Source organism: Haliotis rufescens, unplaced genomic scaffold, assembly GCF_023055435.1.
Source record: "Haliotis rufescens isolate VD_foot unplaced genomic scaffold, xgHalRufe1.0.p SCAF_1, whole genome shotgun sequence".
Classification (NCBI taxonomy): Eukaryota; Metazoa; Mollusca; class Gastropoda; order Lepetellida; family Haliotidae; genus Haliotis; species Haliotis rufescens.
Genome location: NW_025963779.1, coordinates 39201120 through 39220738, shown reverse-complemented (window position 1 = coordinate 39220738; position 19619 = coordinate 39201120). Strand labels below are relative to the sequence as shown.

At 41.2% G+C, this 19619-nt stretch overlaps 1 protein-coding gene across 3 annotated transcripts in view; it reads right to left on the bottom strand.

Annotated features, from left to right (window-relative positions):
- LOC124135754 (katanin p60 ATPase-containing subunit A-like 2) overlaps positions 1–19488 on the bottom strand; it is a 48651-nt gene extending 29163 nt beyond the window's left edge. Inside the window, exons 1-8 of one of the 3 annotated variants that reach the window (XM_046501286.2) lie at positions 19357–19488; positions 13805–13872; positions 13510–13580; positions 11555–11721; positions 10419–10427; positions 6740–6776; positions 6115–6412; positions 4748–4825 (exon numbers count right to left, since the gene is read on the bottom strand). In XM_046501286.2, coding sequence (XP_046357242.1) covers positions 4748–4825; positions 6115–6412; positions 6740–6776; positions 10419–10427; positions 11555–11627 — 495 coding nt within the window. In that variant the 5' untranslated portion in view covers positions 11628–11721; positions 13510–13580; positions 13805–13872; positions 19357–19488. The remainder of the gene's footprint in view (positions 1–4747; positions 4826–6114; positions 6413–6739; positions 6777–10418; positions 10428–11554; positions 11722–13509; positions 13581–13804; positions 13873–19356) is intronic. The other 2 variants (XM_046501284.2, XM_046501285.2) reach the window with 2 other exon arrangements.
- Between the last annotated feature and the right edge of the window lie 131 nt (positions 19489–19619).

Sequence of the window (19619 nt, the reverse complement as noted above, 5' to 3'; positions counted from 1 at the left end):
TTTATTGGTCTGTTTTCAGTCGTACAAATGGGTATCTCTCATACCCTCACGTCTAGTCGCACGTTTAAGAGGAAGCCAGAAGCTGGAATGTAAACATTAAACTTGTTTCCGTCCGGTTGCGCACGCACCTCCCTATGACATGTCACAAATCTCGAAGAATAAGCCATCAAGCAGGACTGGACTGGATTACTTCCCAGTGGGGATGGCTGGGTGGGAACGTACGACTGAAAACAGACCAATAAAAAATCGTTTTTAATCTGAAAAACCCATGTTTTAGTCTGTTTTCAGTCTTACAAATGGGTAGAATTCGACGGAACACTGGAAGGAGGGTCGGGAAAGTAATCAGGCAGTGACCACTTTCACGTCGAATGTACCAAGTTCCTCACCCCTGTAGTGACAATAGAACATTCGACCAGATGCACGGACGAGACAAGTTGTTTATCACGAACGCACAGCATGGTTAATGCTCTTCGACACACAACTAATTATCGATGCGACAGGCCAACTGCACGCGTCAGTTGAACTGCGATCGAAGTGTGGTCGACGAATAGTTTAGTTACAGAGCAACTCGCAGTATACAAGGTAACTAAAACAGCATGTTTAATGCTCTTCGATTCACAACTAATTATCGAAGCGACAGGACAACTGCACACGTCAGTTGAATTGCGATCGAAATGTGGTCGGCGTATAATTTAGTTACAGAACAACTCTCCGTAGACAAGGTAACTAAAATAGCATGGTTAATGCTCTTCGACACACAACTAATTATCGATGCGACAATACAACTGCACACGTCAGTTGAACCCGGATCGAAATGTGGTCGGCGTATAATTTAGTTACAGAACAACTCTCCGTAGACAAGGTAACTAAAATAGCATGGTTAATGCTCTTCGACACACAACTAATTATCGATGCGACAGTACACCTGCACACGTCAGTTGAACTCGGATCGAAGTGAGGTTGGCGCATAATTTAGTTACAGAGCAACTCGCAGTATACAAAGTAACTAAAAAATACGAGCAGTATTATAATGTATGGGAAGACGATGCATACACCGAATAACCATAATAAAAAGCAGAAGTACTGCACGCAACAAAAAACCATAAGAATGCGTACATTCACCAACAGCTTTTATTGTAACCTGTAGTATGTCACGAAGTGTCGAGCAAAAACTCCAAAGTGAATAAAACACAAATTCACTGTCTTTTCTGAGAGATCTGTTGTGCCACCACGAGTGGTCCAAACTGTTTGAGTCCTTCAACATCTTCTGTGGAGATATCTCTAAGATAATGCGAGGCAAACACTGAAGTAGATCTCCAAAAGCAGCCCTCAATAATAACTTGTAGCGAACAATTACTGTGGAGTGCTAATGTTGAAGCGATGTCTCGAACTTCGTGCGGATGAGAGGAGGTGGGAGGTGCGAGTCCTTGCGCCTCGTAAGCTCTGAGAATTACCGCTCTCAACCAAAATGAGAGAGTATTACGTGTAATCACTTTCTTTGCATTGGTTGAGAGCGGTATGAACAGCCGTCGAAAATATTGTCGTCGCTGTTCAGAACGCTGCAGGTAAATACGAAGCGCACGAACTGGGCACAAGGTGAGATCAGCATGATCATGAGGGCCCATAATGGCAGACACGGAAGGAATGTGGAACATTCTCGGATCTTGGCCAGGAAGTTGATTTTTCGGTAAAAAATCCCATCTGAGACCAAGATGGACGTTGCCATGGTTACGCTGATCGAACGTAATCCGACCGATGTCAATGGCATGTATTTCCGTAATTCTCGCAGCCGTAGCCAGCGAGAGAAGGAAAACCGTTTTCTGAGACAATAAGTCGAACGCGACCTGATCCAGAGGCTCGTAAGCCTGACTAGACAGGTTGCGCAGAACGACATTGAGGTCCCAGGCCGGCGGTCGGAATTTACGTGACTGATCTTCAACCATGAAGGCACATAGAATCTTCTGCAACTCCGGTACGTAAGTGAGCTTGTCGCCCGTAGGAGACGGCACTACTGAAGCCAAAGCTGCCAGATATGTCAAGATCGTCGACCCTTTCAGACGCCGAGATGACCGGAGAGAGACTAGGAACTCCACCACTTGTGGTGGGGTCGCTACCGCCGGGTTGAAGCCATGAGACCTGGCGAAAATGGTAAAAGTGGTCCACTTGTCATCTTACAGCTTACGATGTGCCGACGAGACAAGCGCTGCCGCTTTAGCCGAATAGCCTTTCTTCATTAACGAGGTCTTAAGCAAACCCAGGCGTGAAGCTGGAAGTTCTTTATCCCCGGATGTTCTTTATCCCCGGATGCAAGTCGTCGGTGTGAGGATGAAGAAGGAGGTCGTCTCAATCTGGCAACGGGAACGGTGGTTGATCGATGATCTGAAGAAGTTCCGGAAACCATGTTCTGGCCGGCCAATAAGGCGCGACCAAAAGCAGACGTAGGTTGGCCGTTTGACGAACTTTCACCAGTTGCGATGGTAACAGCACCGTTGGTGGAAACACGTAAGCGTCTAGACCCCCCCACGATATCGCTAGAGCGTCGTGGTCCCATGCCCGTGGGTCTGGAACCGGCGACACGAATCGAGGGAGGCGGTTGTTGTACGGGGCTGCAAAGAGATCTACTTGAGGCAACCAGAGTCGATCTGTCAGCAGATGAAAGACTGTCGGATGGATCATCCACTCCGTGGGAGACGGCCTTAATGGTCTCGACAGGGCGTCAGCAATCACATTCTTGGCCCCCGGGATGTGACGGGCGCGAACGCCCATGTCCAAGTCGTCGACGAGGGCGAAGAACCTGAATGTCCGGTCCAGAAGGGCCGCCGACTGAGTTGTTCCCTGTTTGTTGACGCAGTGGACGACTGTGGAGTTGTCCGACTGTATCATCAGCCGTTTCCGACGGAGTCGAAGTTTCCAAAACTCGACCGCCCGAATCACTGCTTCCATCTCGAGGCAGTTGATGTGGAGGACCTTTTCTACCACAGCCCGGCCGCTTGGTCGTCCCCGAAGTGCGCTCCCCAGCCTTCCAATGACGCGTCTACAAATAGGTGTAGTATGAACGGAGGCTCGCTCATAAAGATGCCTTCGCAAACGTTCGACCACTCCAGATGACAACGTAGCTGCGCCGGAAGTGGAACCAGGAGATTGGGAAACTCCAGGTGGGGGTACAGCAATCTCTGCAGCGGACGAAGTTGAAAACAACCTCGACGAGTCAAGTCTTGGGCCGATGTCAACAGACCGAGGACTTCCTGCCACGTGTGCACCAGGGTGCAGAGTCCAAGGATCGAACCGATGACCTTCTCTGCTTGTAGCGCTGGTCAGCGGCCCGCTTCGCCAACGCACGAAGATACAAGTTAAAGTTTATTGAAGACAAGTTCTCACATTCTTTACAACGTTTATTCCACAAACACGTTGAAAACCCGTCCTTAATGATGCAGGAAGGACAATACTTGTGAGGGTCTACTTTAGACAGTTTTCGTTGACACGAGGCACCAATGCCCGACATATTGCCACGTGTAGAATCACTGTCAAACAGCGAAACACGCGTTGAACACAAACAATGGATTACCAAGGATTACATTCCAGGAGTCTACAGGTAAGACATATTATTACTTTATTAGAACAACTGTAGATAAGCGATAAGTACTAGTAGAATACAAACTAGAAGTCTACAGCGAAAGACTTTCTCGAGCGACCAGCGCAGAGGCGCGCTGAGAGATTTGTGACATGTCATAGGGAGGTGCGTGCGCAACCGGACGGAAACAAGTTTAATGTTTACATTCCAGCTTCTGGCTTCCTCTTAAACGTGCGACTAGACGTGAGGGTATGAGAGATACCCATTTGTACGACTGAAAACAGACTAAAACATGGTACATTTTTCAAGATCTGCTCCGCAAAACGAGGACTACCGCGATTTTCAGTCTAAATCAAAGTTGTTGCCATGGAAACTCCAAATAAAACTTTTTTTTAAATCCCAAACTATCCAAAGGCACCAGTTCACCACTAGATCTATCTATGTGCCAAGTTTGGTGAAGAAATATGGTACGGTTTTCAAGATCTGCTCCTCAAAACGAGGACTACCGCCATTTTCAGTCTAAATCAAAGTCGGTGCCATGGAAACTCGAAAAATAACTTTTTTTAAAATCCCAAACTATCCAAAGGCACCAGTTCACCACTAGATCTATCTATGTGCCAAGTTTGGTGAAGAAATATGGTACGGTTTTCAAGATCTGCTCCGGAAACGGGGACTACCGCCATTTTCAGTTTAAATCAAAGTCGTTGCCATGGAAACTCAAAAAAAATTTTTTTTTTAAATCCCAAACTATCAAAAGGCACCAGTTTACCACTAGATCTATCTATGTGCCAAGTTTGGTGAAGAAATATGGTACGGTTTTCAAGATCTGCTCCGGAAACGAGGACTACCGCCATTTTCAGTCTAAATCAAAGTCGTTGCCATGGAAACTAAAAAAATAACTTTTCTAGAAATCCCAAACTATCAAAAGGCACCAGTTCACCACTAGATCTATCTATGTGCCAAGTTTGGTGAAGAAATATGGTACGTTTTTCAAGATCTGCTCTGGAAACGAAATGTGACGGACGGCCGGACGGACGGCCGGACGGAAGGACAGAAGGACGGCCGGACGGAAGGATGGATGGACGGCACCCATTCCTATATCCCCCTTCCACTTCGTGGCGGGGGATAATAATCATGATAACATCTTATCCTCAACTCTTATCTTGCATAACTTACATTGGAATCTATCCCCTCTTCAACATTCAGCTTTGTAGCATCATTTATCATAGACCGTATATCAATGATATGTCCTCCCTGAATAAACAGAGCAATGATTGTATTGGAACAAAGACTAATACACAAAATTTTGTTTGTCACTTTGTTTGCTTGTTTTTCGACACCACACTCAGCAACACTCCAGCTATATGACGATTGGCTGTAAATAATTGAGTCTCAACCAGACAATGCAGTGATCGATATTGTGAGAAACAATCGTTGACAAGCATTCAAACCAAGTCACTGATCCTGACCACCCAATCAACAAGATGCCTCCTACAAACAGCATAGGTTGCTCGAGTTTGGACCAGACAATCCAGTGATTGACATCATGAGCATCAACCCACGCATATGGGATCTCATTAAAGTCACCGAGCCTGACCACTTGATCCATTTAGTCGCGTGTTACCACAAGCATAGGTTGTGGAGACCTATATTCTTACCCAGACTCCCCTTAGGCCTAAGGTGCATATATGTTGCAGTTAACAATATACATATACACAATACACAAACATAGAAATAAAATAGCATAGCATTTTGAAGATTCAGCTTTCAGCAAAAAAGCTGCATGTTAACCTTTAACCATCTTCCCGAGGCAAGAGAGTTAACTGACTATAAAAGTCCAGTTTCCACCCTTGCCGAACTAGGCTGGTATTAGTTACATTTTGGCTGGACTAACGAGTCTATGCATAGTCCAATCAAAATTGCGCACCGAAATCGAAATCGGGTTCGTAAAGTGTCATGCAGATTTCGGTCGACTGCGGGATTTGCAAAGCATGTGCATCGCTAACTGGTTGTTAACAGATATTTTCTAAATCTTTTCATGCTTTTAATCAAGGTGCTCACGTGATTTGATGCATTTCGCGATGTAAGACTCGTTTTATCACAATATAGATCTTGATTATCAATCAGATCGTCTTGACTGGGCGCCACTGTTTTGTTTGAAGCAAATGTAAGTGATACGAGAGGTGGAATCTGATTGGTCAATAGGAGAGGCATAGAAAGGACATAACACGTAATAGCCACTGGTGGCGCTACGATCGAGCCCAGAATTCCAGCCTAGTTTGGCAAGGGTGGAAACTGGACTTTTAAAGTCAGTTAACTCTCTTGCCTCGGGAAGATGACCTTTAACATGTTTAAGTCAGGTGAGTTAAAAATTCAAATCAACTTTGCCATCAAACTTTGTTTAACTATTCACCTGTAAACCGCATGGCACCACAATTACATTTGTTGCACAGTATTTGATAGGATATGTGTTCTCCTTCAGAAGATATCAGTTAGTTTGAAAAAAGACTATCACTGTCCTCCAACAAACAAATTTTCCTCACCTTCCCTCTCTGGAATGCCTTGTGTGGACTCTCTACTGGTGTGTTGTCATGGGAATTCATGCCCGTCACAGTCAGTCCTTGTAATGCCAACCCTGTAGTGTCTCCATTAGCCAGTGCCCCATTTGAGTGTACATGGCCATTATGTGCTGCTGCTGATGCTGATGGTGGTTTCCGTGTACCGGACACAGTCCTCCTGGTCTTGGCTGACTGAGGACGGTTGGAACCTGAAGCTTGGGGAGGGCTGGGCTGACGCTGTCCTTGAGGGATCTTTGGTAGAGACGGGGTTGTGGATTTCACACTGAAACATACAACTCTGAAATGCAATTTGTTTGCTAATCTGATTATAATACATTACCTTTTGGCATGACGAGTTGTCTGCAATCTACTTGGCCACTACTCCAGAGCCCCTGGTAAATTTATTTTGGTCTTGAAAACTAAGTTCATAATCATCCATATATAATGTATATTGAGACTAAAATCTACTGAAAATGATACCAAAGACATGTTTGGCACAAAAAACTAAAGCTTGATTAGCCATTTTAGCACAGAACTATTTGAGACATGTTGCATTTTGGATACATGAATATACTGAGATGTTCTGGTTGAATGATGATGTAATCAGTACCTGTTTGCACGAGCAAGCTTTCCTCTCCTTTCTCCAGCTGGATGAAAGAAAAATGAACACTTCAATGTCAGGACAGGATAAAGAGGTACAGACTTCAAGGACAAAATGCAATTTCTCTTTTGTGAAAGTTAAGTTATTATTTAACCAGTATATCTGTATTTGTAATTTTCAAAACCATAACCATGCTAAACACTTGTCCAAGTAGGCAAGGCAACATTAGAGCTTGTAAGATTTAACATACCGGTAACATTAAATACAGTGTCACCAGCTGTGTACTCCTACAAGCTTTAATCAAACTGAATGGGCTTATCATGGAGGTCTGCTGACAGGGGGTTGAAATTACCTATTTTTTGTAATGTTTTTTATGACAAGCATGAGGTACTAGGGCCCTTTTCTGATTCAGGATCCCCATAGGGATTCATCATCAAGTACTGTGCATGATGTATAAGATTACATTCTGCTTTGTTCAAGTTTATTTGTACATCTGTTTCTGTAAGCTGCAGTCAGTAATATTCCACCAAAATGCTGGTATTTTTCCAAACAATGTTTAGGGATTTCAAAACATCAAATGACACCCATATTCTAAACAAATGAGCATGTTTTCATGGCCTAATGACAAATGCTGAAGCAGTGTGTGCCGAATACTCTGGGTGTCGAGTACATAGAAACTAAGTGTGAAGGTCAATAACTGAGGGGGAGTGCACATGGTGCAGACATATTTTAATACAAAACCGTGAACCATTCCCATACCTCCAAAATGTGCTAGATGAAGGAGCTGTACATGGAAGGAAGGATTACATAGAACTGTCTCATCTTGTATTAACTAATCAACAGTGTCAACTAGGATTACCATTCTGTATTCTATGATCATGTTTTATCTTCATTCATGTGTCACCTCCATCATCTAGAACATTTCATGTGTCACCTCCATCATCTAGAACATTTCATGTGTCACCTCCATCATCTAATATATTTCATGTGTCACTTCCATCATCTAGAACATTTCATGTGTCACCTCCATCATCTAATATATTTCATGTGTCACTTCCATCATCTAATATATTTCATGTGTCACCTAAAATATCTAGTATATTTCATGTGTCACCTCCATTATCTACCGTATATGACAGCGTATAAGCCGAATTTTGAGGACCAGAAAAAAGATTCTGTACAAAGGGGTCGGCTTATCCACGGGATACTTTCATGATAGTATTTTTCAGATCGTGATCTGTCAGAAACATCGCCTGAATGACGGTCCAATAGATTACAACTTCCCGAAAGTTTGGAAGTTGCCACGACTAGAGCCATTATTGTTATAAATTATCAATAAAGTTGTTATTATACACCAATGTTGTCATTATTTAAAAAATGTTATGCATGTTACTACTTCCGATAATAAGTTTTCAATTGAATGTTCAGTGTTTATCGTTCTTCATAAACTCCACAATCTTTACATGTAACAATATATGTAATTCACAGCTATAATATATAATCCCCAGAAGAAATCGCCAATAGCTATTAAGTACGTTTTGCAAGGTTCATAAATTGTTAGTGAACTAGTGTCTACCTTTATTGAAAGAGGCAAATAAACAACTGTAACGGCGAGTTATTCCGTTCGCCATTTGCAAAAACATGTCATCAGCTGTTTCCTGTGACATCACAAACGGTGACCACTGTGATTGCTTCCTGTTCTTTAAAAAGCAACACGGTACACAAGGAAATGAGCACAGATAATAACGTGCCGATTGGTATAGTCATGTTGTTTACACAAACATTTTCAAGTTGTGGCTGCTTAGCGATCGTGTTGGAAGTAGGGGCTTAATTCCTTTGTTTTCGAGAGATTAATTTAATAAACTGGAGAAGCCTGTGAGTAAGTGATGGTCATTCAATGTGTTCATAGTTTATCTAATTCAATTGGATTAACATACAATAGTGGTATAAAGGGGGTTATAAAAGTTGGTATATTTTTACTGACTGACATTCTTATCATAAGTTTGAAACGAAAACGCTATGCTTACGATGCTGAATTCAAACTGCGAGTCTTCGCTCTAGCTGATATATTTTCTCACGGGTTCATAAACCTATATACACTGATTCACAAAATGGCGCTTCATTGTTGATGGCAATATATTACGATCATAATGAGATTTTTAAAAAACAAGAGAAACAGCTTCCCAAAGTGGATGACTGGTTTGTTAAATCTTTATTAGAAATAATAATGACTTTTTCAATATAATTAAAACGTTTTTCATCTTATATTTTATAATATCTGCGAGTACCAGCACATGGCACATATCTTGCAGTCCGACTTCGCAGTGTTTTTTGCCTTTCACTTCCTGGTTCGGCTTATCTGCGGGTCATATCATTTTCTTTCGTATTTCAATGGTCAAGTTAACACCTCCACTTATCTACGGGGTCGGCTTATCCACGGTCATATACGGTAGTATATTTCATGTGTTACCTCCATCAGCTAGTATATTTCATGTGTCACCTCCATCATCTAGTATATTTCGTGTGTCACCTCCATCATCTAATATATCTAATGTGTCCCCTCCATCATCTAGTATATTTCATGTGTCACCTCCATCATTTTGTATATTTCATGTGCCACCTCCATCATCTAGTATATTTCATGTGTCACCTCCATCATCTAGAACATTTCATGTGTCACCTCCATCATCTAGAACATTTCGTGTGTCACCTCCATCATCTAGAACATTTCGTGTGTCACCTCCATCATCTAGTATACTTCATGTGTCACCTGCATCATCTAGAACATTTCGTGTGTCACCTCCATCATCTAGAACATTTCATATGTCACCTCCATCATCTAGTATATTTCATGTGTCACCTCCATCATCTAGTATACTTCATGTGTCACCTGCATCATCTAGAACATTTTGTGTGTCACCTCCATCATCTAGAACATTTCATATGTCACCTCCATCATCTAGTATATTTCATGTGTCACCTCCATCATCTAAATAATTTCATGTGTCACCTCCATCATCTAGAACATTTCGTGTGTCACCTGCATCATCTAGAACATTTCGTGTGTCACCTCCATCATCTAGTATATTTCATGTGTCACCTCCATCATCTAGTATACTTCATGTGTCACCTGCATCATCTAGAACATTTTGTGTGTCACCTCCATCATCTAGAACATTTCATATGTCACCTCCATCATCTAGTATATTTCATGTGTCACCTCCATCATCTAAATAATTTCATGTGTCACCTCCATCATCTAGAACATTTCGTGTGTCACCTCCATCATCTAGAACATTTCGTGTGTCACCTCCATCATCTAGTATATTTCATATGTCACCTCCATCATCTAGTACATTTCATGTATCACATCTATTGTGTAGTATAGTTTGTCTTTGTTTCCATCTTGCATCATATTTTATGTGTTAAGAACAATCAATAAAAACAACAACAAAATCACATGCTCAACCACTTGTGCATCAAAACAATGTTAGCTATATTTCACTTCAAAGTCAAACATGATTGCTATTTCACAGTTCTACCTTCAATCAAGTAATACCATGCCAATCCCTGCAAGATTTTTGTGATCTGTGAGGAAGCTGGTTATAAATACGTTCTATGTGAAGCGGATCACAACAACCATGCTGGGTGAAATATACAAGAAGCAACATGCAACAGACAACTCTACCTGGGTAGCCTGTGAGGAGGGAAGAAACAAACACAGTGAGAACATGGAGAGACAAGCATACACATAATCATAGTGGGTAGACTATCACAAAACAGTAGAGCCGGCAGGCACTGTAGCTCACCTCACAAGATTGTATTTGTTTGTTTATTTGTTTAACACCGCACTGTAAAAATTGAGTCTGGACCAGACAATCAAGTGATAGACATCATGAGCATTGATCTACACAACTGGGATACGATGACGTGCATCAACCAAGTCACCGAGCCTGACCACCCTCCACGAAAAGAAATTGGCATGCGGTTTGTCAACTGCCGTACAGATTTCGGTCGAATGCAGGATTTGCAAAGCATGTGTACCGCCAACTCGACATCAATAGATATTTTTCATGTTTTTAATCAAGGTGCTCACATGATTTGATGCACTTTGCAAAGTTTTATAGCAATATAGATTTTGAAAATCGAAAATCAGATGGTCTTGACTTGGCACCGCCATTTTGTTTGAGTGATATGAGAGGTGGAATCTGATTAGGAGTAGAGACATAACAAGCAATAGCCACTGGTGGAGCTATGATCGAGCCCAGAAATTCCAGCCTAGTTCGGCAAGAGTGGAAACTGGACTTTTACAGTCAAGTTAACTCCTCAGGAAGATGGCCCTAATAGTGACAAACTAAAAAGAATGCCTCGAAAAATCCCCCCAAATTAGTAAAAAAAAAAGTCTGTAATTCAAATAACCCTCAGGATACTTAAACGTAATATGAACTGACTTGGGCTAGCAAAGTTCCATCCCTTCAACAAAAAGAATAAGACAAGAATAGACTCTTGATAACTTAAATCATAAAGGTAGACATTCTGAATTACTGAACACATTTACTGTGTCCCTTCAAGACTACACAGACATTTAAATAGACAAACAAAACTGCTCTAACTTTCACAAACAATATGAGAGTGGACTTGGGCAAGCTCGGCTGCCACTATCCATCCCTAAAAGACGTTCATTCATGTTCAACTGGTGCACTCAAGCATCCACATGATGCAATCATATGGCCAGCATTTCAAAGAAACATGCCTATTGTACAGTATCACAGCTAGCTAATGCTCAGGAGGAAACACCTCCACCATAATCATTTTGTTACTTACCACTTTGGGTGAGTTTTTTTGTCACCTTGGGATATCTGGCAAACTTGACAAAGTAATAGGACTCATACTCCATGAGTATAGTCTCCAGATCAATGTTGTCACACACTTCATATCGGCTCAGATCAATGTTCGTCTCCTTCCCTAGTGACTGAGCAGACTCTAAATATCTGCAAATCAATGTTGGAGAATCCATATCAATAATCAACTAGAAAGTGTTTTTACTCGTAAAAACATATGTCTCCCCCCACTCCCCTAAACCCCATTCATTCGTTTACTTCACGTTAAACCCCATCTGTTCATTCCCACAAAAATAATTCACAATATTTTAATTCTAGAATTGCTTTGAATTCAATAATATTGAAAAGATCAAATTCTTAAATTTCATTATAAGCAAAAGACACAGAAATATTGAAGGGGTGTTGAGTTTAGTTCTGGAACAAAGCGCATCCCAAGAGTCTAAGTTAAACTTGTCTCCATAAACAAGAAAAAATAAAATGTGAAAAACTTCTAAATAGCAAGAAGCACCACTTCAGGACTTGGTTAATATGTTACAACTTCATGAAATAATATTGAACAGTTTTTGAGTTATGGTCTGGAAACAAAGCTTACCCCCATTCAGAGTCTATGTTCAAGTTATCTCCATGGAAACGAGAAAAAATAAAAATGTCAAAAATCTCTAAATAGCAAAAGGCACCACTTCAGTGCTGGGTTAATGTGTATACAAAGTTTCGCGAAAATATATTAAACGGTTTCTGAGTTATGGTCAGGAAACAAAGCTTACCCCCATTCAGAGCCTATGTTCAAGTTATCTCCATGGAAACGAGAAAAAATAAAAATGTCAAAAATCTCTAAATAGCAAAAGGCACCACTTCAGTGCTGGGTTAATGTGTATACAAAGTTTCGCGAAAAAATATTAAACGGTTTCTGAGTTATGGTCAGGAAACAAAGCTTACCCCCATTCAGAGCCTATGTTCAAGTTAACTCCATGGAAACGAGAAAAAATAAAAATGTCAAAAATCTCTAAATAGCAAAAGGCACCACTTCAGTGCTGGGTTAATGTGTATACAAAGTTTCGCGAAAAAATATTAAACGGTTTCTGAGTTATGGTCCGGAAACCAAGCTTACCCCCATTCAGAGTCTATGTTCAAGTTATCTCCATGGAAACGAGAAAAAATAAAAATGTCAAAAATCTCTAAATAGCAAAAGGCACCACTTCAGTGCTGGGTTAATGTGTATATAAAGTTTCGCGAAAAAATATTAAACGGTTTCCAAGTTTTGGTCCGGAAACCAAGCTTACCCCCATTCAGAGTCTATGTTCAAGTTATCTCCATGGAAACGAGAAAAAATAAAAATGTCAAAAATCTCTAAATAGCAAAAGGCACCACTTCAGTGCTGGGTTAATGTGTATACAAATTTTCGCGAAACAATATTAAACGGTTTCTGAGTTATGGTCCGGAAACGGTGGGAACGCCGACGCCGACGGGAACCGTGCCAAAAACAATATGTCTCCCTCCATTCTGGGGGAGACATAACTACCAAAGAAACCATTCCCACCTATTACATTGAAAATAAAATTTGGCATGTAAAATTATGTATAACTATTACACACATCGCATGTTTGAGAACATCCTCAGGCCACACTTCTGTATCTGACAATTATGACAGGCAACATTTTCCAGGTCAATGATTGATTGCAAAGAGGTCATGATGAAAAGATTACTTGTTGCATTCATAAACTAAATGGAATTTCATAAATTACTACTAATTATTGTTATATTAAGTTGCTAGGATTTGTCTCAGCTAAGGCAGCTTTAAGAATAGTCCACCTGTGCTATAAGGAAGAGGTTGAAAATTGAAAAATTGACGGATGACACAAACAAATACTGCATTATATTACCATTCAGCATGATTAGTTTCTGACCAAAGTCTTTTGGCATGTATTCTTGGTAACTTACCCTTCTTCAAATAAGTAATGTAGTACAAGAATGAGCAGATTCTTCTTCCTTGCATCAGTCTTTACTTCATCCTACAAGTGAAAATTATCAGTAATAAGAGTACAATAACCCATGGCATCAGCATGATGAGCATGATTAGTGCCTGCAAGCCTACCAATAATCAAATCAGCGCCTAAAATGTAAACTTAATGTGATAACAGGTGGGATACACCATCCTCAACCCAAATCAAAAACACCTAAAAAATGAAAAAGAATGTTAATGCATCTTTATCAAACGGTACGGTAGTGGGCATACCTTCAGATGTGATCCGAAATAAATCCTTGTCAAGGTCCAAGTAACCAGTACAGCTTCCTGCCCAGAGACTGGAAACAATGACCATTCATGTCAGAAGGAAGACAAGAATGTGAAGAATATGGAAAAACCAGGTAAAATAATAGTAATGGAAAAAAGTGTGAGCTAGAATCAGAAACTGACCTACCGAGTTAATGCGCACAGCATGTGAGCCCTCTTATCTAGGATGACAAACACCAGAGAGTTTGATGGGCCAGCTCGTGGGTCAGAGCAAATCAGTGATGCTTGGGTTTGGTGACCTGTTTAGCCAACATCAAGGGACCAAAAGTTTGTAATTCCGGTATTTTCGTCATTCGGTGATCTTCAAGGATGGCTAGCACCAAATTAATGGCAACTAGGTATGTAGAAATAGTAAAGCCTTTGAGGTGACATTTGTAGCGCAGGAAGAGTAGAAATTCAGCAAGGATTGGGGGGAAGCAGAGTTAGAAACCTGACGCCTGTCTTTAAAGAAAGACTCAAAGGAACGCCACTTGTCATCGTACAGCCCATGGTGGAAGGTCTATGTGCCAAAGCTATGGCCTTGGCTGCCCTCAAAGAGTAGCCCTTGGCTTGCGGATCTGGAACCGGGGAAATGTAGGTCGTCAGTTGGAAGTTCTAACTGGTGGCGAAAAGGTTGACGTTGGGATGGTCGATCCTCCAACAAATCATTGCGAATATCTCGGGATGTAACTTCCATTCTGTGGGAGCCACCTTGTCTGGTCTGAATAGTGTATTCGCTAACACGTTCCGGCACTCTGGAATGTGTTGAACTAGGAAGCGTAGGCCGAGACTGTCTTATCAGATGGAAGAAGCGGAACATCTGCACTAGATTCCGAAGACACCATACCACTGTGATGTTGTCCATGGAAATTGCAACCTTGGCATTTCAAGGATGACCTGCTACTGTTTGACGGTCAAAATGAGCACTTCCAGTTCCTGATTGTTGCTGTGCCGGAAACCCTGATTGCCTGAGGTCGTGAGGTCATGTGGGTCTCCAGAGGCATCTACAAAGAGGTGTAACCTGGGTTTGAGCGCAGTCAAGGAGACACCGCTGAAGACATTCGACTCCACTTTTCACCATTGAAGGTTAAGTTGAAGGTGAATCGGGAGGACAATGGAGATCGACAGAATCTGGCGCCTGATGAAGGTGGCATGAAACCGCTGAATTGGACGTAGGAATTGAAACACGGAATGACAGAGTGAGCTCCGACTTGGTCTCGTTGATCAGCCACCCCAGCTGATGGAAGAGGTGACAGGTGAAATCCTGTGGTGGGTGAGGGCCTCCGAGTCTGGTTGGTTCAGGAGACAATCGTCTACGTAGGACTCGAAGTTGATGTTACTTATGTGTAAGTAGGCAGCCATGGGCTTGGTGATCTATGTAAAAAGCCACGGGGCAGAGTAAATTCCAAATGGTAGGACAGCTTGCTGGTAATTGACACCATGGAAGAAGAACCAGAGGAACCATCTGTTGCTGGAGTGGCTTGGCACATGAAGGTATGCATCCTGGATGTCAAAACTGATCAGGGAATCGTTGGCATTGAGTCTGGTCCTGAGCAGTCTCAACGTGGACATCTTGAAGTAAGGTGGATGTTCCAGGTAGCTTTGATTGAAAATGGCGAGGTTGTGAATCATGCAGAGCTTGTCTGACCTCTTCTTTTGACGACCAGAAACAATAGGGAGTACAATCTCGGGTGTCTGACCGTGTCGTGCACAATCTCAGTGGCCTCCTTGTGTAATAGAATGCTGATGTTGTTGCACAGAAGATGGCGCTGATGGTAGGGGTTAAGGCGTCTGCCAAGAGCGATGACATCAGAGGAGGGTCCTTTATTTACGAGAGATGGTAACACTGGCGGAGGTAATCCACTTGTCGTATGTGGTAAGACATGACTGTTCTCAAGTGGATGATCATGTTTGGGTTGATCTCTGCTAAATCTTGATCTGTAGCCCTCTAGGAGGAGGCAAGAGTAGAGAGTCTGAATGGTATTCACGTTCATTTCTACAAACGGGAGAGTGACACTGTGAACAGCGACAAGATCTGGATGATTTAGATCTGTACTGGGAGGAACTGGGTGAGAACCACATGATGATCTATCATGGGTAAAACGCAGATGATCTCCATCCTACAAGAGGTGACATGGATGCAGATGAGGGAAGTGACGAGAAAGGACAGCAGTACAGTAGGTACTGTGAGTGGAGTCAAGGAGATGATAGGAGGCACCAATGGCATCTAGACATCCAGTATGGTTGGTGCTGCCAGTGGTGTCAATGTCGCAGAAGGCACCTCCACCACCACCGAGGCAGTAGACGACTGAGTCATAGGTGTAGCAGCTGGCATCGAGTGAACCAGAGGCGCTGCTTGCGCCATGGTTTGTCGATACATGGACTGCATCCAAGTTTGCATCCAACTAGTATCCATAAATAAGGCAGGCAGGACATGCTGTGGCATCAGCTGGTAAGGCGACTGTTGAGCAGGTGGTCCAGGGAAGATGTCGTAACCAGGTGGCCCCGTAGTCGTCAGAGATGACGCGGTCACCAGGTAAGGGTTTAAGATCGCAGGAGCCGGCATAGTTAACATAGCCATTCAGGGGAGTCCTAGACATGGGAGGAGCAGACACCTGGGGCATAGTGGAGGTGTAGATTAGTGTAGTGTAGATTAGTGCAATCGTCGACGATGGGACAGCCACATTCCGCAGGAGTCGTCACCGTGACGGTCGGCTATGTTCTCGCCAAACCATGCTATCCGCTGCGAGTTATGGTCTCACTGACTATCCCCTTTGAGGTGTTCAATCTGATTCATTATCTGAACATCTGTGAAGCTTTGTCGTTGTTTTCCCTGTATTGGATGATTGGCAGCCATGTTTTTCATTAACCGGTTACACACATAGCAAGAGAAGGGGTCATAAATCTGCTATGCTTAGCACTAGTTTATTGTAACTCAGGTCACTTGGTGAGAATAATTAGCTGTGGATAGGAACAATATATTTTTGTGGTGTTTTGTTCATGAGGAACTAAACTATTCCAACACATATATCCAAATTGAAACTGTATACTTTGAGGTAAAAAAAACATAAGAAATTATGAGATTGTACTTTAAAAAAATTGAAGTAATAGCGAAATGGACGGCCCTATCTAACCTATAAATTAGTCCTTACATTCTACTTTTCTCCTGATTGTGCAAGTGTTATTTGACTAATGTTGCACCATTATTAATAGAGCACTAGTCTTTTCATCAAATGTAATTAACTATTTAAAATTGATATCATGGCTGGATTAATGTCTTTGACAATGTCAGAGAAAGACAATATTTAATATAATTTGTTCACTGAGAACAGTACGTGGGATTTTTCGAGGGGACTTTCGTTAAATCAGGGATGGTATATACATAAATGTGACATGTAAGTCAGTGTACCGTTTACCGGTATTTTCCAGTTTTTACTGGTAAAATTAGGCTTGGACCGGTAATTCATGTGACTGCCTGTCCTTGTGGACTGGCAAATAAAGTATCATATAAATTTTTGTTGTTGAACAAAACATTGGCGATATTCAAATAAGTGTATTTTTTATCGAAGTCAGCTTGTCTGTTACCATCAGGGTTTCCCGTTGTCCATTTTTACTACAAGGAAATAACATTTCACTTTGGTGAGGTGAAGTATATATTTGTAGCAACATTGTCCTGAAATATCATAAAAAAGGAGAGTAAATTGTGACTGAACTTTGCGTGAATGACTAGTAGATCTAACTAGGTTACTTTGGAGATGACATCTTTGCAATCGAACATGATGTTGACAGAATTAAAGCCAGGTAATTTTCATATGTATATTTATTTGTGTTAAGTTGGGACTGACAAAAATAAGGGGGGACAGGTAATTTTTAGTGTTGCCAGTCCACGAGAACTGGCAGTTTCAAAAGCCAGCGGGAACACTGTAAGTAATCAGAAACATTCTGACAGTCTGTGTACTGTTATTTGTTTTTATGTTTTACATTGAAACCAAGAGAAATAGTCAGAAATTCTGATAACGGACGGTTGTCGTTGTGCATGTTTTTGCGTCCATCATGGCGTCAGGCAGGACGGAAACTTTGACAATTTCTGTTGAAGTAGCCAAATCATTGCAATGTATCTTGCTTTAATTCCCCAATTCTTGCTATGATTCTCTTCTTTCATATCATGAAAATGTTGAGCCAATGTATGCAATGAATGGAGGAAAGGATAGCCCTAAATTCATCTAGCATAGACACTTTGTATTGGTGACAAAAACCATTTGTCATTTGATTCTAAAATGTATGAGGAATTCAAGGATTATGCATCTCAGCTGACTTTGAAATGTATGCATGCGATGTTATAGGTGTCTCATTTATCGGCATACATGAAACATGATTTTGTAAACACTGTCAATATGGCAGAAAGTTCACTACAGCGTTTGTGTTTGCAGATTTTCCAAAACATTCTAAAATATTCTAGGGTTATCGGCGACATTTTGGAATGATCATTGGTGATTGATAAATGACAGATAAATGACTGATCACTAATATACTATGTTTGAAATTCATTTCTCCGAGTAAACATCTGAAATTTAGTTTTTTTTAAATGCTGTAAATGGTGATTTCATAATGTGTTAAAAAATGGCGATATTTTCAACGTACCTAATTGTCAGGTCATTTTCAATAACTTTTGCTTTGCCTGAAATGACAGTGGATTATATCACAGAACAGGGAATTTCCCACAGAATTTAAAACTGTGAAGTGTACAGTATTTGTGTGCGTGATGTATGTTGAATTTTATTCGACTTCAAAGTGAGGGTTGAAGAGGAGGGAAATATATGTCCCTCTGGCATCCAGGGGGGGTTAGTTCACTCCTTGACTACGAAGTGGCACATATAAGTTATGTGAAACTCAGCTTTAAATATACACCCATTTTTCCATTAAAGATACAAAGGTTTACACCAATCTTGTGATGTTTTCATTTGAGTGAAATTCTCCTTTCCTAACCTTAGGGTTAGTTAATGAGTTAGAAATTAGAAATCCAAAATCAACCTATTAAAGTGCAGCATTCCTTTTATCCAAATATATACCTTTCAAAAGCTGTAGGTGATGAAAAAGATAATCATAGCAATCACAAGATCTTTATCTAAAGATTACTAACAATGTAGTACTAATGACAAATCAGGAGTAGGGAGAATATTTGTTGGCATAGTAGTGTTACACGCGTACATTATTACTCCATAGTTACTAGTGTTTTAAATTATGCTGACCATGTTTATCTCGCTAAAACCAAGTACCTGCTCTGTAATAACAGATCGGGTAATATTTTTCTTTATGAAAATAAGGTCGGTGGTCAGATAAGCTGACACTATCACCTGATCACTGTCACCGTATATATAAGATAAATAATAGGCCTATCCGATGATTTTATTCGTACATTTATATTCTATCACTATGATTTTATCAGCTGTTCGTGATGTTTTCAATCTGATGCCATTAACACCTAGGAAAATGCAGCATGAACATCAAACACTCACAGCTTCTCTAGCCTGATTTGCGGTCCGAATGGCTTGATAACTCAGCTCTGACATATCGCATTCCGGCAAACTATCAAAAATGTCATAGAAGAAGATTCGGTCTGCTACTCGTCGCGAAGCTATACAAACATGGCCGCCGGCGAGATTTCGGTACTGCGTTTTCGCGAGACTTGTGTTAATTTTTGTATATTTTTCTCAACAAGGAATGCGTTTCACGATATCAAATTACCTGTCTATATTGTGACAATAACTGTACTTAAAAA